General features: G+C 37.1%; 1 protein-coding gene across 5 annotated transcripts in view; it reads left to right on the top strand.

Annotated features, from left to right (window-relative positions):
* APBA2 (amyloid beta precursor protein binding family A member 2) overlaps window positions 1–21,617 on the top strand; it is a 368,344-nt gene that overhangs the window by 289,924 nt on the left and 56,803 nt on the right. For 4 of the 5 annotated variants that reach the window (XM_078151178.1, XM_020968667.2, XM_020968668.2 and 1 more), the window contains 4 exons: window positions 1,507–1,652; window positions 4,829–4,864; window positions 10,096–10,182; window positions 18,732–18,917. In XM_078151178.1, the coding sequence (XP_078007304.1) occupies window positions 1,507–1,652; window positions 4,829–4,864; window positions 10,096–10,182; window positions 18,732–18,917 (455 nt within the window). The remainder of the gene's footprint in view (window positions 1–1,506; window positions 1,653–4,828; window positions 4,865–10,095; window positions 10,183–18,731; window positions 18,918–21,617) is intronic. The other variant, XM_078151177.1, reaches the window with a different exon arrangement.

Raw genomic sequence — 21,617 nt, 5'->3', positions numbered from 1 at the left:
ACTTATACTCATCTTCCTTCACTCCCCATGGCCACTCTAGGGGCATGCGTCTTAGGACAGACACATTCATAACGTATATTTAGAGCTGCAAGAGACTGTGGAAGCCATCCAATCTCCTCGTTTTGAGGAAACCATAAAAGTTAAGTGACTTGTCCAGGGTCACATAGCTAGCAAATGTCCTTATTTATAAATCAGTAAAAGTGGAATGCAGAGAAAATTTTGAGATAATTTAAGTGACTTGCCCAGGTTACGGCACATATCTAGGATGTGTCCAAGGCAGAATTTGAACCCAGATCTTCTTGCCTCCAGGTCCAATATTCTCTTCACTTCTCCACAGGATTTGGAGCAGAACCAGCATTAGAAATCATGTCTGATAATTATACACACACACACACATATATAAAATATAATATGTATGTATATATATAAAATCTATATCAGATGGCTTACTATCTTAGGGAGGGGAAGGCAGGAGAAAGGGAGAAAATTTGGAACTCAAAATTTTATATAAAAATAAATGTTAAAAATTGTTTTTACATGTAATTGGAAAAAATAAAATACTATCTACTGGAAAAAGAAACACATGGCCAAAATATCCCTTGAAGTATACAATTTTAAGATAACTTGAAGGAAATAGTTTTAGGCAAAATCTGTTTCACATTTTGCAAAAGGAAAGGTGTTTGAAAAAATATTTTAACATTTTTAATTCATTTCAACATAGTTAGATCTTATCATCTCTATTAGATAATTTTTTTTCATAAAAAGGCCAGAAAACAGTAACTTTACATCATACTAGTCAGAACTCACTTGAGAGGAAAGACATCAAAACAAAAAAAAATAAAATAAAACTTTGTTCAAAAAAGAAAGAAATCATGTCCTATGTCCTCATTTCACAAATGAGAAAGCTAAGATACAGAAAGGGGGCAAATGCAGAAACTTGTGTGAGGTCACTCAGGAACCAAATAGTAGAGTCGGGTTTTGAATCTAAGTCCTTTGATTCTTAATCAGGCCAGTTTCAGTAGACGATAGTGTACAGATGCTCTGACTTCAGAAGCAGGCATAGTCTCAGTGTGTAGCTGCCTCTCCTGTGAGGACGTACTGCAAGTTACAGCTGTTGGTGTTCTATAAATTTCCCCTCTGTCATCGTTTGAGACTAAGAGATGGTGCCCTCTTTTGGAAAACAACATACTTTCTTTATTGTCTCTTGACGTACTTTATGGCCAGTCCATTGATTGCGTGCCAGGTGGTTCTGCAGTTATTTTCTCAACGTAAAGAAAAGTGTTTAGGAAAGATGGTTTGGGTAATGGCGAGAATAGCAATGATTTAGTCCATTAAACCTGACCTTATGGTTGCAAAATCATTCTTTTCCTGTCAAATAGTCTGCACATTGACTACATTTGATGTACTTGTCTCTCCCACTACCAGTCCTCAATGTGGGGTGTGACTGCCCTTAATTGAAGGCAGCTCCATTTTTGGGGGAAGAAACTAACTCTCTTCATTGTTTAGTTCCAGGTCCCTGTGAACCTGAAGATCTCATCGATGGAATCATCTTTGCTGCCAATTACCTGGGATCAACACAACTGCTCTCTGAAAGGAACCCTTCCAAAAATATCAGAATGATGCAGGCCCAAGAGGCAGTCAGCCGTGTCAAGGTAGCATTGGTCTCTGAGTTGGTGAAAGGGGCTAGGTCCCTTGGCAGCCGAGCTCAAGGATTCTGTCTAAAATCATGCAGTTTCAAATTGACTTCAGGGTGCAGTGAAGTGAGTCTAGTTCTACCACAGCAGAGACCTGCTTTTTTCCCAAGGCCTGGTGTGAAAGTGCACAGAAACCCCTAGCCCTCCAGTGAGTGAGACATAAATTATTGCCGAGGTCAGAACAAAGAGCCTTAAGACTGGCGGAGCACTGTGAGGATTCAAAGGCAGAATCTAGTCTACGAAGGGAAAATCGTCAGGCTGCAGAACACAGGAGATTAGTTTCCAGATGAATTCATTTCACTAAGTTGTAGCCTGGAAACAATTTTTTTTTTAAAAAGAGGTCATTCTCAAGCATTCTAGCTGCCAAAAATTATTATTGTTTAAGGTTTCAAGTTCCCATACAATGATATTTGCCTTGTTTGTTCTATTTAAAGAACTTACAGATGGGCAGGGAAAATCATTTCGTGAAAGAAGTTGAATGTGTTCATAACACAGATAGGAACTGCTTAGAATTCTCCAACCTAAACTTAGAACCACGTAAATTTGTGCTTCTGATAAAATCTAGATAACAGCAATGATGTGATTTTTTGATATCACTGTTGATATCAATGTTAAACGAGACACATTTCACTAAAATCATTACATTCATCTTAAAACTCCCACATATTGGTGAAAGCAATGTCTTGTTTTGAGCAATGTCTTCTTCACAAAAACAAACACCCCCCCGCCCCGATTTGGAATTAGAGGACTTGGGTTCAAATCCTGATTCTGCTACTGACTAGTTGTGTACTTAGACAAATTGATTCACTACCTTTGGGTCTCAGTTTCCATATCTGTAAAATGAGAGGCTTGGACTAGACAAACTTTAATGACCCCTCCAATTCTTAATCTATGAATCCATGATCAGGTGAACCCCATGAAAATGTATATTTTGCTGGAGAGAGAACTGAATTTGGAGCCAGATGACTTCAATTTGAATCCTATTTCTGCTACTTATTACATGTGTGACCTTAGGTAAATAATTTATCCCTTCTGAGTTTTAGTTTCTTTAATTATAAAATGAGGGAGTGTTGGTCTAGACCACTGGTGCCTAACTCAAATCAAAACCACACATAACAATCCTTATAGGCTGTATATTGTCTTAATTTTAAAATGTAATGTTATCTATGTTTCATTTTATTTTTGTTTGTTTTGTTAAATATTTCCCAATTACATTTTAAGCTGGTTTGAGGCCCAAGGGCCATCTGTTTAATTGACACCTCTAGTCTGGATGACTTCTAAGGTCCCATTCCTTCAGAAGCCTATGCTTTTGAGATAGGCGGTGCAAATGCTGTTTTATTATAATTATCATAATGTATTAATTTTAGATCAGAAAACTGAGGCTTACAAAGGTTAAATAACTAGGCCATAGCCACACAGCTAGGTATAGCCAAATCCTTAATCTTGTATCTTCTGACCCCCAAGTCCAGTGTTCTTTCTGCTACAATATAAAAGCCCCCTCAGGGTTCAAGGGCTTAACATTGCTCATAAGTGTTAGAGATGGCTGAGTATTTTCTGAGTCAGTGGTGCTAAAACAAGGAGATTATTTTGTTAAGGAATTGCTGTTAGTGAGTTACAGCAAACATGCTATTTGAGCTCTATCTGCACATTAGGTGCTTTTAGTAAATACTTTTTGAAGAGGGGAAGGGAGGAGTATAAACAATACAGCCTGATTCTGGACTAAAAGAGTATGGGCTCTTCCCCCCAATTTTTCTTTTTGCCAATCATGAGAGCAGTTCTATACTGTAGCAACTTCCCTTTGGAGCCATATAAAATTGAATGAAATCCTGATGATGGCTAGAGAGTTCTTGCCCTGAAAAAGACTCTTGGTCCTGGTTGAAAACCCATGGTTTTGCTTCCCTAGGCCACAGACTGTGGCCACATGAATATATCTGTACAAGTAGATATAGTACCAGCTTCCCTGACCCTGTGTCTGGGATCCCCATGCTCCCTGCTAGGTAGCACAACTGTAACATAAGATATGAAAACATTACAGTTCCTCCTAGGCTTGATTATACTTAGTGATTTCTGACAATTTAAATCAACTTAACAGATGTTTCTCAAATGCTTCTGGTTCTTAGATTCACACGTTGAGTAGCTCATCGGGGTTTTAAGGGATCTTAGAGATTATAGTCCAACCCCATTTTTGTTTTTACAGATGAGAAAATTGAGTCCCAGAGAGAGGAAGCTGAGTAACTTCAGAGCTGAAGTTGAGTAACTAGTTAGTATCAGAGTGGAAACTTGAACCCAAGTAATCCTGACTCCCAATGCAATGGCTTTTTTTTTTCACTGCACCATTTTGTGCAACGTTGTTTTGTGCGAGTGTTGGTCACTGGGGGAGATATGAAAATAAATTAAGTCTAACATTTGTCCTCAAGGAACTTACCATCTAATGGAAGAAGTACACTGAATATTTTCCAATTTCGTTAATGACTTTTGGTGTCCCAAAATTCACTGGGACCTGTGAATGGAACATAGCATGTTTCTTTGTTAAAATTTTGTCTGCTCTTTGCTCTCAATCCTTCTATGGTGTGGAGAGGTGTTCCCAAGTATTGATTTACCACCTGGGCTACATTTTTTTTAATGGTGCCCAAGGAATTTTGGCATTCATTAGAGTAAGGACACTCTCAAATAGCCAGTAGAGTAGAAACAAGTCAGCACTCTTCCAGGGGGTACAGAAGGGTCCAGAAATTATCCTTTTAACCTTTAGCAGACTTGCCTGCACAGCCTTACTTGGACAGTTTCAAACTTGAAGAATTAATTCTTCAGTGAGACAATAAGCTCTGATCTCATAGTTGGCACAATCTGTCATTAAAATGTTTCCCTTAGTCCTTGTCATTCCATATATAAACATACTGGAGTAGCCCAGCTGTTTCCAGCTGCTAAGAAACAAACTTGTTAAGGGGCTTTAATGATTAGTTTATCATTTATATCTCTATGCTTAATCCAAAAGGCTGTTTACCTTTGTAGATTCCCCCCCCCCATTATACATAGGTTCTAAGTATTTAGTCCAATGGCCAAAAGACTTATACTATGTGCTGTATCTTTTTTTTTTGTGCCCATCTGTTTTTCTTTTTCTCTTATGTGCTACTCAGAGGATGCAGAAGGCTGCTAAAATCAAGAAAAAAGTGGTGTGTAAAAAAAACCCCAATGTTTCTCTGGAATACCAGTGCTTGTTTATGTTTTTGTGGCTTGTTCATTGTGGAGCTGTGCTTTTCCATTAGGAATCCTCATAAAGTGGTAATGCTGTCTTCTTTCCTTTCCTCCTTGAATGCTTAATTCCAGATTATCAAATGGAGCCACAACAATGGCTTCATTTATTTTTCATATTACCTATTTACTGAAGTAGCTGACCATTACTTCCTTTCTCTTCTATTTAGCTTTTTCAAATGTACCAATACTTACTTTGTCTGGAGAAATGACTAATTTTGTATTTAATAGTGGTTATACTTCTTGATGAAGCATTTCATGCTGACAGAGTGAAATGTCTTCCTATAGTATAGGCCTATGACATTAATTAAATTATTCTGATATTTAAAGAGTCATTAATTTTAATTTGCCAAATCAGTACCATGAGTACTACAATTTGCAACGTGCACATACGTTTTCATCTAATTAAGAAAGGTTTTAGAGTGGGGTCAGGCTAGCTGTCATTTCAAAATAGTTGATATTTAGTAAGATGTTTGCAAACACAATCATTTACTAAGTTTAGGAGATTTACAAGCTGTCAATTTAATATCTGTTACAGTCCACTAAGTATTAAATATCTCTGATGCCCATTTGGCAAATTTCTTTTTTTCTTTTGTGTTGACACCAATAGAAGAAACATGGTATAATGGACAGAACACTAGGGTTGGATAAGGGAACACCTGGGTTCAAATAAAACCTGGACAGGCAAGCATGATATAAGTGAAAGCATTTTTCAAACTTTTTGGTCTCTGAACTCCATTATACACTTTTTTTTTTGAGGCAATCAAGGTTAAGTGACTTTTCCAGAGTCACATAGCTAGTAAGTGTCTGAGCCTGGGTTTGAACTCAGGTCCTCCTGACTTCAGGGCCAGTGCTCTATCCATTGCACCACCTAACTGCCCCAACTCCATTACACTCTCAAAAATTAGCAAGTTTTTTTTATACAGGTTATATCTGTTGATATTTACTGTATTAAAAATTAAAATGTCTTAGTATTATTGTGAAAATAGTTTTGACTTCGCAGATACTATGGAAGGGTATTGGGTCCCCAGGCTACATTTTAAAAACTGCTGGGTTGGTGCAAAAGTGGATTTGGAGTCACAGAACATGAGTTTGAATACTGACACTGCCACTTACTAGCTATGAGATCGTGGTTGAGCCATAAACTCTTTGAATCTCAGTTTCTTCATATGTAAAATAAAGATATGGGCCTAGATGAGCAGTAAGGCCATTTCTGCCTCCAAATCTATGATTCCCAACTCTGACCCTTAAGAACTGGGTGACCCTAGAGAAATCACAACCTTGTGTTACTCTAGGTTTCTGTACTAAGTCATAAACGTGTGTTAGGAGGGAGTCCACACCAAAGCTGAAAAAAAAATCGCAAATCTTGTTGTGTTTTGATACCTAGAATATATGCCTGAAATTCTTTAAACCTGGGCAGATGATATCATTTGGTGGTTTTCTGTGACCTATACTCTTTGGCCTCCGGCCTTCCATTTTTGACCAACAGCATGTCTCTAGCTGTTTATTTTCTGTGTCCTGTTCGATGACAAGCAAGCTGTCTAGCCTCTGTTCCCATTCGTATTAAGTAGATATCCCTTTGGGGATTTCAAAGCTACATAGCCTTATGGGTTTTGGTTTTCCAGGCTGGCATTCATAAAGCTATTTATTCCTTCCTAAGTATTATATTCCTAAGTACTAAATATATACCACACTTTCCCCAATTCTGGCTTTTGCCCACCTTGCTCTTGCTTCACAAAGCAAGAAGCAGGGCCCAAGTGTAATTTGCAGTCAGTCCAAACTAGCCTCCCTCATCCTTTTTTTTTTGCCTTTGCTCAAATGTAGGTCAGAGAATTTTTCATTAATACCTGCTTGTAAGCTGTAAGAGGGCCATTTCCAGACCATATGAGCAGCCCTCTATACCTCCTCTTCAGTAATTCGATTTTTACAGGAAATGTAATTTATGTGGAAAATAGTGTAATTACTTTTCAGTGTATATTCATATTGTAAATAAATAGCCCCTTAACTATAATAAATACATATTTATGTATGTTTACATATATGTATTTTTTTCCTTTTCAAAAAATCAGATTTTAACAGTGTGCCCCATATTGAGAAGGTGACTTATATTTGGAATGTGATGGAACTTGAGATGTAATTAGCATAAGTTCTTACCAGATAGAAAGTGAAGCCTCAGTACTGAATTTGCAAAATTATTTATAGACATGATTATTTACTATAGGCATGATTAAAGATGTTAATGGTAATATACTTTCTCTCTTAATTATGCTTTTAAAAAAAGATTTTGATGTAATATAGGTGAGAATAAACATTAAATGCTATCGATTTATATGCCCAATCAAAATACAATGCTTACATAGAGAAAGCTTTTCGGCTTCAGAGCAGCATGGCATCAAAAACTCTTGCTGGCTTTCTTCTGTGCTAAGCTTTAACTCTCCTAGTTAAATGATTAATTAAGCATGTTTAATTGCTTGATCATTGGAAGAAAGGCTATCAATCTTTTCATATGCTTGTTTCTTGGTCCCAGTTCTTTCAGTACTAAGAGAAAACAATTGGTTTTTATTATTGGGTTATATAAAATTCCTTATTTGTAATGTCCACTCAGACACTATTAATTTTCCATTTCTCCACCTAATTTGTTCCAAGTTTTCTCCTTTTCTGATCAATAACTTTAACTGAGATTTTCATATAGCACTGAATTGTACCCATTAAACACCGAAGCTGCATTTGCCCAGCAATTAATTGTCCCATCTTGCTTCTGATTCAACCTGTCTCAGCAAGAATTGTGATCTGAGTCATTTATCATCCAAGAATATAACTTTTGGAAACACATTTGAATAGACTGTATCAAAGTTTGTGGTTTGTGGTTTTGGTTTTGTTTATAAGCAGAGACATAAAGTGGCTTATTCCCAATTCCACAGAAAATGTACCTTTGCAGGATTTATTTGAATCAGCAGTTATAATAATGAGGTAAAAAGTAATAGAGCCCTGTAGTTGAGGGACAGATAGCACACTGTGGTTTTTCTCTTTAAGGACAACATGAAAACACAATTATATCATCATAATATGTAATCTCCAAGTATTTCAGAGTTCTTAGGGTATAGCCAGCAGGGAAAATGTGTTTTAATCACGTACTGGGAAGGATCGAGTCAAACCTATGTGACATTGTGAATTGCGAAGCACAGCATCATTGGCTTTTGAGTGACCAGAGAGAATTACTTAACTCAGTAGGCATACTAGTTAAGCACATTCTTCTGTTTCCGCTATATTCAAGTAATTGGGATTCCTACTGATTTAAAACCAATTAAAACACCTTCCTGGTCTTAAGCATGCCCAGAGTAGTACATTCAGGTACTGGAAAAGGTCAGTTTAAATTTAACTTGATACCATATCAGTTGGGCCAATACTAAGCATGCTGTGGTTTAAAAAAAAAAGTAGTCATTTGACTTTTCAACATTTGCTATTTGTTATTAATTTTATAGTAGTTCCTAGTTATTATGGGATAGATTTTTATTGATAATATCATTAATTTAAAACAATATTTCCCAGTTATTATGGGGAGGAGGAAGAATCACATGACATTAATAGTCATTTCTATAATTGTTTGAAGTTTAAGGTTGACAAAATGCTTTCCTTACAACAACTCTACAAGGTAGGTAGCGGAAATAGTATTATCCCTATTTTTGGATGAGGGAACTGAGTATTAGAAAAGATAAAGGATTTGTCCAGGCATATACCTATAAATGTTTAATGACTGGGTCACTGGAAAAAAAGGCATGTATGACATACTTTTAAATTTAATCTTCATTGTTAATATTTTCTCCTTCCCTTTCTTAAGTCTAGACAACAATAAATCAAAGCCTGACTTGTAGTGCTTGAATATTTTGAAGGTGTAAATGATCTCATTGAAAATTTAAAAATTTACTGTTGTGAGCTAAGATTTGGTTCTAGCACACTCATATACTTGTCCCTGGTCACATGGCAAGCACATGTCAATGTTGGGATTTGAACTCAGAACTTCTGATCCAAGGCTAGCTCTCTTCCTACTATATAATACTGTCTCTCCATTATGTGTTTATAATCCCCTAGTGTCAGAGCTAAAGGAAACTTTAGAAATCTCTAGTTTAACCACCTTCTTCCATGGATGAAGGAACTGAGGCTGAGAAGTTAAATAACAGATTCAAGGTCATATAGCAAGCTAAAGAAATCATAGTATTTCAGAATAGTTCAGCTTCTAGTTTGGGGGAAAGATAGGCTAATGGAACAGGGTGGCAAATGTGATTATGAATATGTACCTCCAGAGAAGACATTAATATTTTAATTAACTTTCTTTAAAAATATACCCTCAGGGCAGCTAAGTGGTGAAGTGGATAGAGCACTGGTCCAGGAGTCAGGAAGACCTGAGTTCAAATATGGCCTTAAACACTAGCTGTGTGACCCTGGGCAAGTCACTTAACCCCTATTGCCTCCTCCTATTCCCCCCCGGCAAGAAAAGAAAATAAAAATATACCCTCTCTATTCATGAGTGATAATTTTCAAGACTAAATTGACCTGTAAATTCTGTGAGTGTTATTACTATGTAACTTATGGTAGTTGCAGAAAAGTCATCAATTAGAAATCAAATTATGGGATATATTTTTAACTATTTGATCAAGTTTCTTGACAGAATTAATATGGGCCAAGTCAAGAGGTGTACACACACACACACACACACACACACACACACACATCCTCTCTCTCTCTCTCTCTCTCTCTCTCTCTCTCTCTCTCTCTCTCTCTCTCTCTCTCTCTCTCTCTCTCTCCTCTCTCTCTCTTTCATGCCTAGCTTTATTGGTTGCTTGTAGCTTCTTATCTATATGGGTTGCTGTTATACAAAAGGAATGTTTAGAAGCATTTCTCCCTAAGGCTTTCTTGTACTTCATTGTTCAAAATTTTAAGTATTTGTTTCTCCTTCTTTGCACTTCCAAATCGAACAGGTAAAACTCAGTCTCCCTGAATTTTTCTTGTAAGTTTGTGCTTTCTAGATGCTTATCTTTGAGCAATTTAGATATGTAGTACCCTTCCCCTCCCAGTTCTGTCTTGCTGAAAGTGATTAGTAATGTCTTTGAAGGCAGTTAAAATTTGCTTTTTAACAAGCATTTTCTTTTCTTAGAGTTCTGAAGGAGATTCCCAAACTTTGACTGAAGTGGATCTCTTCATTTCCACTCAGAGGATTAAGGTTCTAAATGCAGACACACAGGTCAGTACCTAACACATTTAAAATATAATTACCCAGAAATTCTGCAGGGAAAAAAAAACCTTTTCATTAGATGTTTTGGAGGCAAAAATGTTTACCTAAGACACAGATGAATCTGTAGTTTAGGATCACGGGCAAGTGCCAATTTTAGAAAGCATCGTTGATTTATTTGAGGATGAGAAGCATTCTAAAGGAAATTTCCTTTATGATAGTTGCTTGCTGCCCAGAAACCTCAAATATTTGAGAAACTAAGTTACTCTGGAAAGAAGCAAGAGCTGAGTTAGAAATCACATAGTTATTTTAGCTGACCTTTCATGATTCTAGAATGCCTTTCATGACTTCTTGAAAGAATAATTCCAATAAATCTAGTTTTATTGTTAGTATAAAATGATAAAAATAATAATAGCTCACATTTACATAGCACTTTGAGGTCTATAAAAAGGAATTTCTTCTCAGAAACCCTCTTGTAGTGCAAATATTTTTATCTCTGTTTTACAGCTAAGGATAAAAGAGGATTTGTCCAGGGTCCTATAGCTTAGTGTAGGGGACAGGGCGTAGCCTCAGACTCAGCTTTTCTCATGCCAAGACCAGAGATTTTCTATTATACTATTTCTCATTGTGTTTAAGAAGAATCTAGATATCGGAACTGTTGTTTAATTAGAATGTTAAATTGGTTTAGTCCCACTCTGATACAGTGGAAAGAACATTTCATTTGGAGACAAAACGCCTGGTTCAAGGTTGATCTGCTACTCAATACTATATAACCTCGAGTAAATGATATAGCTTCTTTCAGTTTTAGTTTCTTCATCACTAAAATGAAGATATTGGACTTGGTGGATCTCCAAGGTATCTTCTAACTCTAAACCCTATGATCTCTCTGCATTATAAGCTCATTTTGACCAAGTAAAGGAATTTTAATTCTGGAAAGGACTTTAGACACTTTGAAGTGTAAAACTACTTCATTTACAGAGGTGGGAACCAATAACCAGTAAGTTGACAAAACTAAGATCACCATTATTATCATCATCATTAGTTATCATTTATATAGCACTTACTGTGTGCCAGGCACCGTGTTAAATGCTTTACCATTATTATCTCATTCAATACTCACAACCCTTGGGATGTAGGTGCTGTTATCCCCATTTTACAGATGGGGAAAACAGGTTAAGTGACTTGCCCAGGGACACACAGCTAGCAATTGTCTGAGGCCAAATTTGAACACAGGTCTTTGCAACTTCAGGCCCATTCCTCTATTCAGTATCCTACCTAGCTGCAGGTCTTATATGTCAATTTGACATTGTCCTGGTGGTAGCATTAGATTTGGGAATTTCTGAGTCTTTCCCAGAAAAATCTTATTTTCAAGAAAAGATAATCTACTTTATTAAGTTTTCTAAGAAGAATATCCTTTATTCAGACTATATATCCTGATTTGGGGGTCAGAAAATGTGGTCTGATTAAATCCTGTGGTCTTAGAAGCCTGGATCAAGACCAGTGGCATTTTTAAAAATAAATTTGTTAATTTATTGTTAGTTTCCAACATTCGTCTTGATAAAATTTTGAGTTCCAAATTTTCTCCCCATCTCTCCCCTCCGCCACCCCAAGATGGCATGTAATTTGATGTAGGCTCAACATATACATTCATATTAAACCTATTTTCACATTAGTCATGTTGTAAAGATGAATTAGAACCAATAGGAGAAACCGCAAGAAAGAAAAAAAAAAGAGAGAGTAAATAATATGCTTTGATCTGCATTCAGACTCCATAGTTCTTTTCCGGGATGTGGACAGCATTTTCCATCATGAGTCTTTTGAAGTTGCATTGCTAAGAAGAGATAAGTCTATCAAAATTAGTATTGCACAGTGTGGCTGTTACTGTGTACAATGTTCTCCTGCTTCTGCTCACTTCACTCAGCATCAGTCCTACAAGTCTTTCCAGGTTTTTCTGAAGTCCACCTGCTCATCATTTCTTATAGCACAATAGTATTCCATTACAGTTCATATATCACAACTTGTTCAGCCATTCCCCATTGATGGACATCCCCTCAAGTTCCAGGGGCATTCTTTAAAGCTTTCAATAGATACTTCAGAATTAGCTGGAATTGGAACTTTGCATACTAAGGTTGCTTCAGGACACAGATATGTCATATACCTACAAACCTGAAATGTTTACCCAGACAGTCAGTTGGTCCATTCTTACATTGACTTCCTTTTCTTCTCATGGTAGTTTTGGAGAGCTGTCATTGTAGAAAATAAAAATTTACCGTATCAGCCAGATATTAATTTTGTTTGCTATTAACTTGATAGGTAGGAGAGGAAAGTTAGAAACCTCATGGAACTAAAGAAGTGAGAAAAGGAAAACAACAGCTCTCAAAAATATCTTATCAGTTCCCTTTAGGAACAGAACTGGGGCTTTCAAACTTGCAGTCATGGATGAAGGCTGTAACCAAACAAATCTCATTATATGATGTTTCTACTTTTTCCATCCTACAGATAATGTAGGTTGTCTTTTTCATTTTAATCCTCTACTGTTACTTTCCCCTGGGGCTTATGCTCTGATTTTCTGGTTGTCTATACAATATCAAAACAACTGATTGAAAAATGAAAAATGTGTTCAAACTGCTAGTTGGAGACATACAATAGCAATACTGATCATTTGATTGTGTTGCTTTCCTTTTCTCTCCCTCCCCCTCCTCTATTTTTGGTGGAATTTATGGGTTTTGGCATTGTATGAAACAATCTATCCATTTTCTCTTTGGTCTAGTTTAGTGTTTGGGAATTGGGTTGGTGAGCCTGGTAATTCTAGTTATTCCATTGAATTTACATAATTGAGAAAGAGATATTATTCAGTGGTAGCCTCTCCACCACATGTACATGTATATCTTTTAGAATTCCTTGCTTTTACCTACTCCATATCTGTATCACCTTACCACTAAGGATTTCTTAATATTGAAATTCTTTTCTTTTTCTTTTTTTTTTCCCTTTTAAGAGCTTAGGCACTTTTTGTAGAGAGATCCCTCGTGCTTTAGGAAAGAGATGGGTCTGAATTTTCCCAATGTTAAAAGCACAGATCTAGTTAGAGAAGCCCATTACTAGCTCTCCAAGGATTACCATGGATTTTCTCCAGTGTCTCATCATCCATCTCGCATCACAGGTCCTTGACATAATTATCCAAACACTTACGTTGACAACTTCATCTCACAGAGTCTGAATTTGGCTTTTACACGAGTACTTACTGCCCCAGTTGGAGTTAAGTACCCAGTTGGGTAAATGTTAATGATCACAAATTAACACTTTTTAGAGAGGTTATCTCTATTTACTTTATTCTTTACAAACATACATTTTTATTCTCTTCTGAACAGAACAGAGAAAAAAAATCTCTTTTATACCTGATGTGATATGATATCCTGTTTTTGACTATGTTTATCTGTGTGTGCATGTATACATATATATGTGTGTGTGTTTGTGTGTATGTACACATGCATATATATGTACATATACATTCACATGGATGTGTTTATATGTACACATATGTATATGCACACACATATACAGAACTCACTGTATCCACCCATCTTTCCTCCTCCTGTAGGGAGGAATTACAGGCTTGTACCACCATGCCCAATGCTCAGCATCCTGCTTTTGACTACTAACAGACTCAGGTTTTGTTTCTTTTTCTGCCCACTGCAAATAGCAGGAGCACATCCGTTCTTTCATTTATTTAGTTAGTTGGTGCTCTTTGGCTTTTGAGAATGCTAGCACAATTTTAAGTATGAAATTATTTTTGTTTCTAGTATTAGGTGGGCAAACGATTGGAGTCTTAACCCAAGATCTCTGAATCTATCTGGTTGTGGGTAGACAAGCTGAGGGTTAATGATTATAGCTCCAAGTGGACCTTATGCCTGGCTTGCCTTTGATGTTCTGTTACAAGTGCTTATTCCCAGTAGACTTTTTTCACTCTAGAGCAAAAGAAGAATCATTGTTCTCCTTAATGGAATGAAAATGCTGATGGTGAAATTGATTCTCTTTTCAGGGGTGCTGTAAATAAAAGCTTCCATGAGCAACCATCCTCTCTCCATTTTGTCAGTGCAGGGGGTAAATTTTTTCCAAATAGCCTTATGTTCACCAATGTGCTTATGTGTTTCTGGCTGATCATATTTCTGAGAGGGTAAAGTGTTTTGACATAATTCCTGGCTTTTGATATTGCTTGACTGGTACAGCAGCTGGGGGTGCCAGATTCATTGCTTTATAATGGTTTCCAATTCTGTAAAACAGGTTTCTCTCCCTCTGTGTTCTATTGCTACAAGTCAGGCAGGGCTGTATATAATGAAGGCCACTGGTGTGCATATGAGTGTGTGTGTGTGTGTGTGTGTGTGTGTGTGTGTGTGTGTTCTGTGTATATATGATTAAAGAATTCCATCGTCTTCCTAAAAAGTGGGGAGTTGTATTCATTATAACTCAACTTTGAGAGTAGACATTTCTACTATTTTTATCTGACTCTTGCCCCCTTATCACCATTTAATGGTAAGAGACAATGATCATGTCCTTTTATGTTATACAGTAGAGAATATTGAAAAGTGCCTTAGACTGCAGTGTTAAGATTCTTCTAGGAAGTGTCCATTATAGAAGAGTTCCCAGCAGAGAGGAATTTTACAGAATCATGGAGGAGAAAACCTGAAACTTTTACAGCATTTGTTTTCATGCTTCATCTGCAATGAATCTTCTGCTAACCACTGAGCATTCAATTCCAGGGCTGAAGAAGTCACTAAGAGTATTTTGGGGGAATGACCATTTAGAAAATAAAGGGTATCTGGGATGAACCAAGTGATTTCGAGAAAGCAGTCACAGGAGAGTTCAGGGGATTGGTGAATAGAGATCCCTCCCTCTAAACCAAGCTGATGATGATTTTCTATTTTATGGAAGAAAATTCTATAGTGGTCTTTGACAACCCATGGCATTGTCTTTTATCTTTATGTTAAGACAATGCTTCTGAACATTCCTTGTAATTCATTACTACTGTAGCTTAAGTACACATCATGGGAAAAGTGAAGGAAAATTGATCAAGGCCCTTCTTATCATAATACTTCATAAATTTTAAAACAGATAAGTAACCTTTTCCATCTTTTCTATGCCTAATAAGCACTATTCCTTTAAGATTTTTCTCTGAAGTCTACTGTGGCCTGGTCTGTTTGAAGAACTACCTCCTATTTTCTATTTAAAGTTGTATCTCAGGGGCAGCTAGATGGTGTGGTGGATAGAGCACTGGTCCTGGATTCAGGAGGACCTGAGTTCAAATGTGACCTCAGACACACAACACACACTAGCTGTGTGACCCTGGGTTAGTCACTTAACCCCATTGCCTAACCCCCCCCCAAAAAAATTTGTGTCTCATTTTTCTCCTGGGCTTTCTATTTTATCGTGACAGTGTTATGCTGTTTTTCTTTTGTCCTTAGTAATCTCTTTTGGTTTTCACGATGTGGGATTTTGTTTTTATTTTTAATTTTTGGGGGGCTGTTCAGATTTTACAGGAAATCTTTTGTTTAGTCATTTTCCTTCCTTTCCAGAGGGCCTCTAATGGTCTGAGCAAGGTGATTTTTTTCCCTTTTGCATAACAAAAAACTACTCCACCCCATTATTCTGAAATGATGAAAAGCATTAGAAACACAGTCACCTTAACCTCTAAGAACAAAACTATTAAGCAGTGCCTGATAATCTCCATCCTTAGTTGTCTCACCTGCTAGACCTCTGGCCTAGTTCTACTTCTACAGAATCACAGAATATAAGTCTGAAGGAACATCAGAGAGAGGCTAGTTAGTCCAAGAAAAGAATCATTGCTAAAAACATATTTGAAAAGTGGTCGTCCAGCCTTTTCTTGAAGACCTCCGCGGAGAGTGAACTTTGCAGAATGAATACTTCTACGGATGTTAGGCAGGCCTACTTAGTTCAGTGGAATTTTCAACTGAAGAGGGGGAAGAAAAAACTTTCTAAAACACCCAGCTATGCTTTCATTTACCACCCTAGTTGTCCTAGACTATCTCTCAATTATGGGAGAAGATAAGTCAATGTAGAAAGAATGGCAGGTTTCTCCACATACAAATGAGAAATCAGTTTGATTGAAGTATTTTCATCAATGTCTCACAATCAACCGTCTATGTCTCCTACCCTGCTAATGGGAAAGGATATCTGGTGAAGAGGTGGGTGACTCTTTTAATGTTTGTGTTTGCCAAGGCCTGAGATGAAGGAGTATTAAAAAGCTGACATTTATCACTTCTTTTTAAAATAACCTGTAGTCTTGAGTAGCTAGAAACATATCACAATTGCTCCTGCTGGAATTAGATCAGCGGGGCAGATTGAGATCAGCGCACAAGACCAACATGGAACTTCATGAGGTAGGAAGATCTCGGAGTTCACAGAAACACACCATGTCTCACCTCTCCTTCTGTGGAAGGGGGATAATGGCACTGAAAGAGAAGCTTATTAGTTGTTCCGAGCTATTGTGTGATGCTTCATTGAGAAGGAGAATATTTTTGGGAGGAGACAGCGGACCATGATTCAATGGACAAAATAACAAGAGTAATATGGCCTTAAGCTGAGCTAAAGGAATTGGATAAGCTTCAGAAACTGCTCTTGGACCATTTGGTGTGGCCCATGCAGGTCAGCACTTTCCTCATGCAATGCCTAGTTGCTTTATGCTCTGTGAACAGAATGTTTTTTAAGGAAAATTTAACACTGAGCTTCATCCCCCTGTTCTCTGAAGGAAATTCTAGGCCAGGCAATTGTTATACTCAGTATGTGCATACACAAGCTCACAGCCAGGGCTGCTTTTCAAGTACCAGCATAATGTGTTGTAATTGAAGATGGTTCTTTGAATCTTAGAAATTGGAGGATGCTTAGAGGGTCATGCCTCAGAGGGGAATGGGAGGTGGGATGGCAATCTTCTAGAATAGAAGCTGCTTTTTAAAAAATTTAATCTTGTCCTATAGCCAAGATAAAGCTCTTGCTCTCCCCATAGATTCACATTTCTGCAATTATGAAAGGACTCATGATCTCTTTGGCCTTCAGCCAATGGCAGAGCTTAATGATTTTGGCCAACTCTAACATAACCAAGGATTTCACCTTGAATACTTTGTTCTACTATAATAAAATGTCAATGAACCAGAATGTTTGGGTAATAGAATATTCTGGGTAGACAAGTTAGACCTGTCTACATCTCCTAGGGTGTAATTCATGGAGGTATGTGGGGGTAGGGGTGTCACAGTTTGGGGAGAGGTGAGACAAAGGACACTTAGAGAAATATTTTTTTTATAAGTGTACATATTTATAATGCGGCATTAATAGGCATTTATTTTGTGATAAGGCAAAGCCAGTGTGTTAAGAGCGAAGTCTCAAAGCCTTAAGTAGATAGGAACACATGGGGTCCAACTCTCGCATGTTGTCAAAAGTGATAAGAATAATAATAGTAACTCACATTGTTATGTTTTTTTGAGGTTTACAAAGCACTTTCTTCACAATAGCCCTGTTAAGTGGAGGTATAAGTTCCCCCATTTTGCAGATGAGAAAATTGAGGCTCATGGCTGTTAAATGACTTGCCCAGGATCATACAGCAAATAAGTTTTGGAGTCAGGATGCTACTGACTTCAAATGGGGAGAACTTTTCGAATGCCTTTTACTTGGTCTGATTCTGGACACTTTAATTTTCTGGTTAACCAAAGGTTTTAAGTAGGAAAGCTTTTTTTGTTTTGATTTTGTCAAAGTCTTTCTAAAATGTACTAGTCCACTTTCCTGAGAATAAAAGTATTGGGAATAAGAATAGCTGACATTTATATAATGCTGTAAGGTACACAAAGGCACCTGAATGTAATGAGTTTTCATATAAAGGAGATAGAGGGGATTGGTCTAAGTATGTATGAATTCCAGAACAAAGTTTGGAAATTAGATATTGCTGTTGGTTTTTAAAAATATATCACCAATATGAAGGTATATTCTTGTGCTTTGCCTGGTTTCTTTAGTGTATACTGGGAAAATCTTCTTTATTGAAAGTTCTGGTTAATGGGTGTTTTGTTGAATTTATCATCCTGATGACTATTTTTATAGTTGCTTTTCTACCATGTTTTTGGAATGCTGCCTTATAACCTTGGATATGTATTGCTATTGCTATGACATTTGTACCTACCTATATTCCTTGTGGGCACCTTCACTATCAGCAAATTTCACCCTTGGAAGAAAGAAATAGAGCCATTTTGGCTTCCCTATCTATGTGCCTTCTTCCTGCATACCTGAATATCTTCAGTCCTGTTGTCTGGCCTGGAGGGAGTCAGGTAAAGGCAGTGAACAGGTGAGTGTATTTAAAAGCTATTGTATGAATGTCCCAAGGACTTGTATACAGTATGTATTTTTGCTTCTCCTATTGTTGAGGAGATCCATCATGTGAAAATTACTAACCCTAATAAGATAGCTGGATAATAGTCTCTAGAAGCATTAAGAGGTGAGCCCAGTAGGCACAGTGACACAGTTCAGAGATGCTTCTTGATTTGGCTTTCCTTCTCCATTGGTAGGAAACCATGATGGATCATGCTTTGCGTACTATATCCTACATCGCTGACATTGGAAATATTGTCGTGTTAATGGCAAGACGTCGGATGCCCAGATCAGCTTCTCAAGATTGTATTGAGACCACACCTGGTGCCCAGGAAGGGAAGAAACAATACAAGATGATCTGCCATGTCTTTGAGTCAGAGGATGTAAGTAAATTATTTGTTAATTGGTACGAAAGAGGCAGCACCATGTAGTGCAGAGGTATCCACCGTGCGGTCCACTGGCCACATTCCTGCTGCCAACACTCCCAAGTGTGGCTGAAGCAGATTAACATATAATCAGGAAACATTTAACAAAATAAATAAAATGTAATAGAACAGAGATGCGGTGGTGTTGTTGCTCAGTCACGTCTGACTCTTTGTGATGCTATTTGGGGTTTTCTTGGCAAAGATACTAGAGTGGCTTGTCATTTCTTTCTCCAACTCATTTTACAGATGAGGAAACAGAGGTAAACAGGGTTAAGTGACTTTCCCAGGGTCACACAGCTAGTAAGGGTCTGAGGCTGGATTTGCACTCATGTTGTCCCATCCAGAACAGAGATAATATGTGGTTAATAGGTTGTTCTCCAAATCAGTATGCTGCCTTGAGGGATCCTTTTTGTGGCCCTATTTTTGTTTCAGTATGTAGTGGACAGAGACAGCTTAGAGTCAGGAAACCCTGAGTTCATATCCATGTCAGATAGCTACATGACCCTGTCCTTAGTTTCTTCATCTGTAAAATGGGGCATAAATAAAAGCAAAGGGCTCATAAAAATTTTGTATGGGTCAAATGAGATAATACATGTAAAGTACTTTGTAAATCCTAACTAAAGTGCTATACAAATGCTAGTGGCTATCATCATCATCATCATTATTATTATTATTATTATTATTATTATTATTGATGTAACTATAACTATATTTTTTCTACATCATGTTGTGAAGTTAGAATTATTCAGATGAAAACATTCAGAACTCTTTAGAAATGATGTACTATGTACAAATCCGATGAAAAATCATTGTTAAGAGTCAATGGAAAGTCTTGGAGTCCCAAATATTTCTATTAGTCCTTATGTTAAAAATATTTTGGATCAGTTATATGTCTATATATATCCTCTCTAAGTTGGTCATACAACTTTGGCCAGTTTTCTTCAATCCTTAGCACTCTCTGGCCTTTTTCTGCCACTCTCTGACCAGCACTACAGGAGTGCCACATAGGAGTAAGGGCCATTTAACATTTTAATTTGTTTCATCAATGGCCAAATGTTATGCAACAGATTTTGTTGTTGTTGTTGTTGTTGTTTTTAAGTTGGAAGAGACCTTAGAGATCATTTAGTCCAACCTTTATTTATTTTAAACAAATCAAGAAACCAAGGCCCTCAGAGGCTATGTGATTTGTCCAAAGTCATTCAGCTTGTTAATGGCTGAAATAGAACCCAAATTTTCTGACCCTCAGTCTGGTGCCATCTTTCACTACAACATGTATTCTTTTGAACAAAAATTGAATCACATTATAAATTCACTTTACTGAACTTTCTGTTTAAATAAATCTTATTGTGCATCATTTTGAGAGCAAATAATTGCCTCCTAAATTTTCTGTATTGTGCTTGACATAAAACTATCTTTTAAAAGTAGGTATCAAGTTTGCTTAAAGCTACGCATGCTTGTATCTGAAAGCGTGTTTGGCAGTGTTTCTATGTGTGCTGTTTGCCTTTCTACTTCACAACACTCTGGGCAAATCCGTTTGGGCATATTTAACTTCACCAAAGTTAAAAAAAACACATTATCAAGCTACCTCTACATCTTTTGAATGCTCAGGTATGACGTTGAAGTCATCATTAGTAAAGTTCGATTACATAGGTGGAGGAGGAAAGAGTCCAAGGAGCCAGTCTGGGATCATAATAGTGCCATGGCCCCCTGTTTCACTAATCACCCATCCAGCTGGCTTGAATCTCAGCAGAGTGCAAACTCAGGCAAAGAGCCTGAGTGAGCACCACAAAACTGGTGCTTCAGGTCTTTTTGGCAAGTTCATGTGGGCCCATTTTCAGTGTTTTTGTTTTGCCTGTTTTGAGGACCCAACAAGGTTACTGGGTTTGAGATGCTCTGGTTGTTCTTGCCAAGTTTAATTAAATATACCTATACACATATATTCGTGGAAATCTGGAAACCTAGGAAAGACATTCTTGTGTAAAAAGGATTTGTGGGTATCTTAGAGATCGTTAACAGTAGAACTAAGTCTTGTGTTCCCGTAGTCTTTATAAGTAGTTTTTTTTAATAAGCAGTATTAGAAACTTTATTTGGGAAAGAAAATCTTAGCTTTGATGGACATGGGTCAGATCTATGTCCCAACTGACTTTTTCTACCCCTTCCCTGCCACCTCTAGGAAAATGAAATTGATCTATTTAATGAAATAACATCAATGGCAAATTAAATTATTAAATTTAAGTCTTCCCTTAGAATCAGATTTAGAAATTTATTAGGATTGTTAGGGATAGAATGTGTTAAATGGGAGGAAGCATGGTAAAGTATGAGCGAAGACAATCCAAAGTTGGAGATGAAGAGCAATGAAACAGAAGAAAAACTAACAGGGAAATAAACTTCTTTGTTATTCTTGTCTCTCAATTTATTGGTACTTTCCCCTTAAAAACTCTTCAGTATTGTTGCTTTCTAAGGGAACTTTGAATCTAAAAGTCAAACTAAATCAATCCACAAGCATTTATCAGATACTTACTTTGTGTCAAGTACTATGCTAAGTGCTAAAATATAAACAGTTCTTACCCTCAAGGAGTTTATATGCTGAAGGGAGAGCCAACATGTAACAGTTAGAACATGCAAGATAAGTACAGAGAAATTGGAAGGAAAAGTCAG

Source organism: Phascolarctos cinereus, unplaced genomic scaffold, assembly GCF_003287225.1.
Source record: "Phascolarctos cinereus isolate Bilbo 61053 unplaced genomic scaffold, phaCin_HiC Scaffold_3;HRSCAF=262, whole genome shotgun sequence".
Taxonomy (NCBI): Eukaryota; Metazoa; Chordata; class Mammalia; order Diprotodontia; family Phascolarctidae; genus Phascolarctos; species Phascolarctos cinereus.
This window is presented reverse-complemented; position numbering and strand designations above follow the sequence as displayed.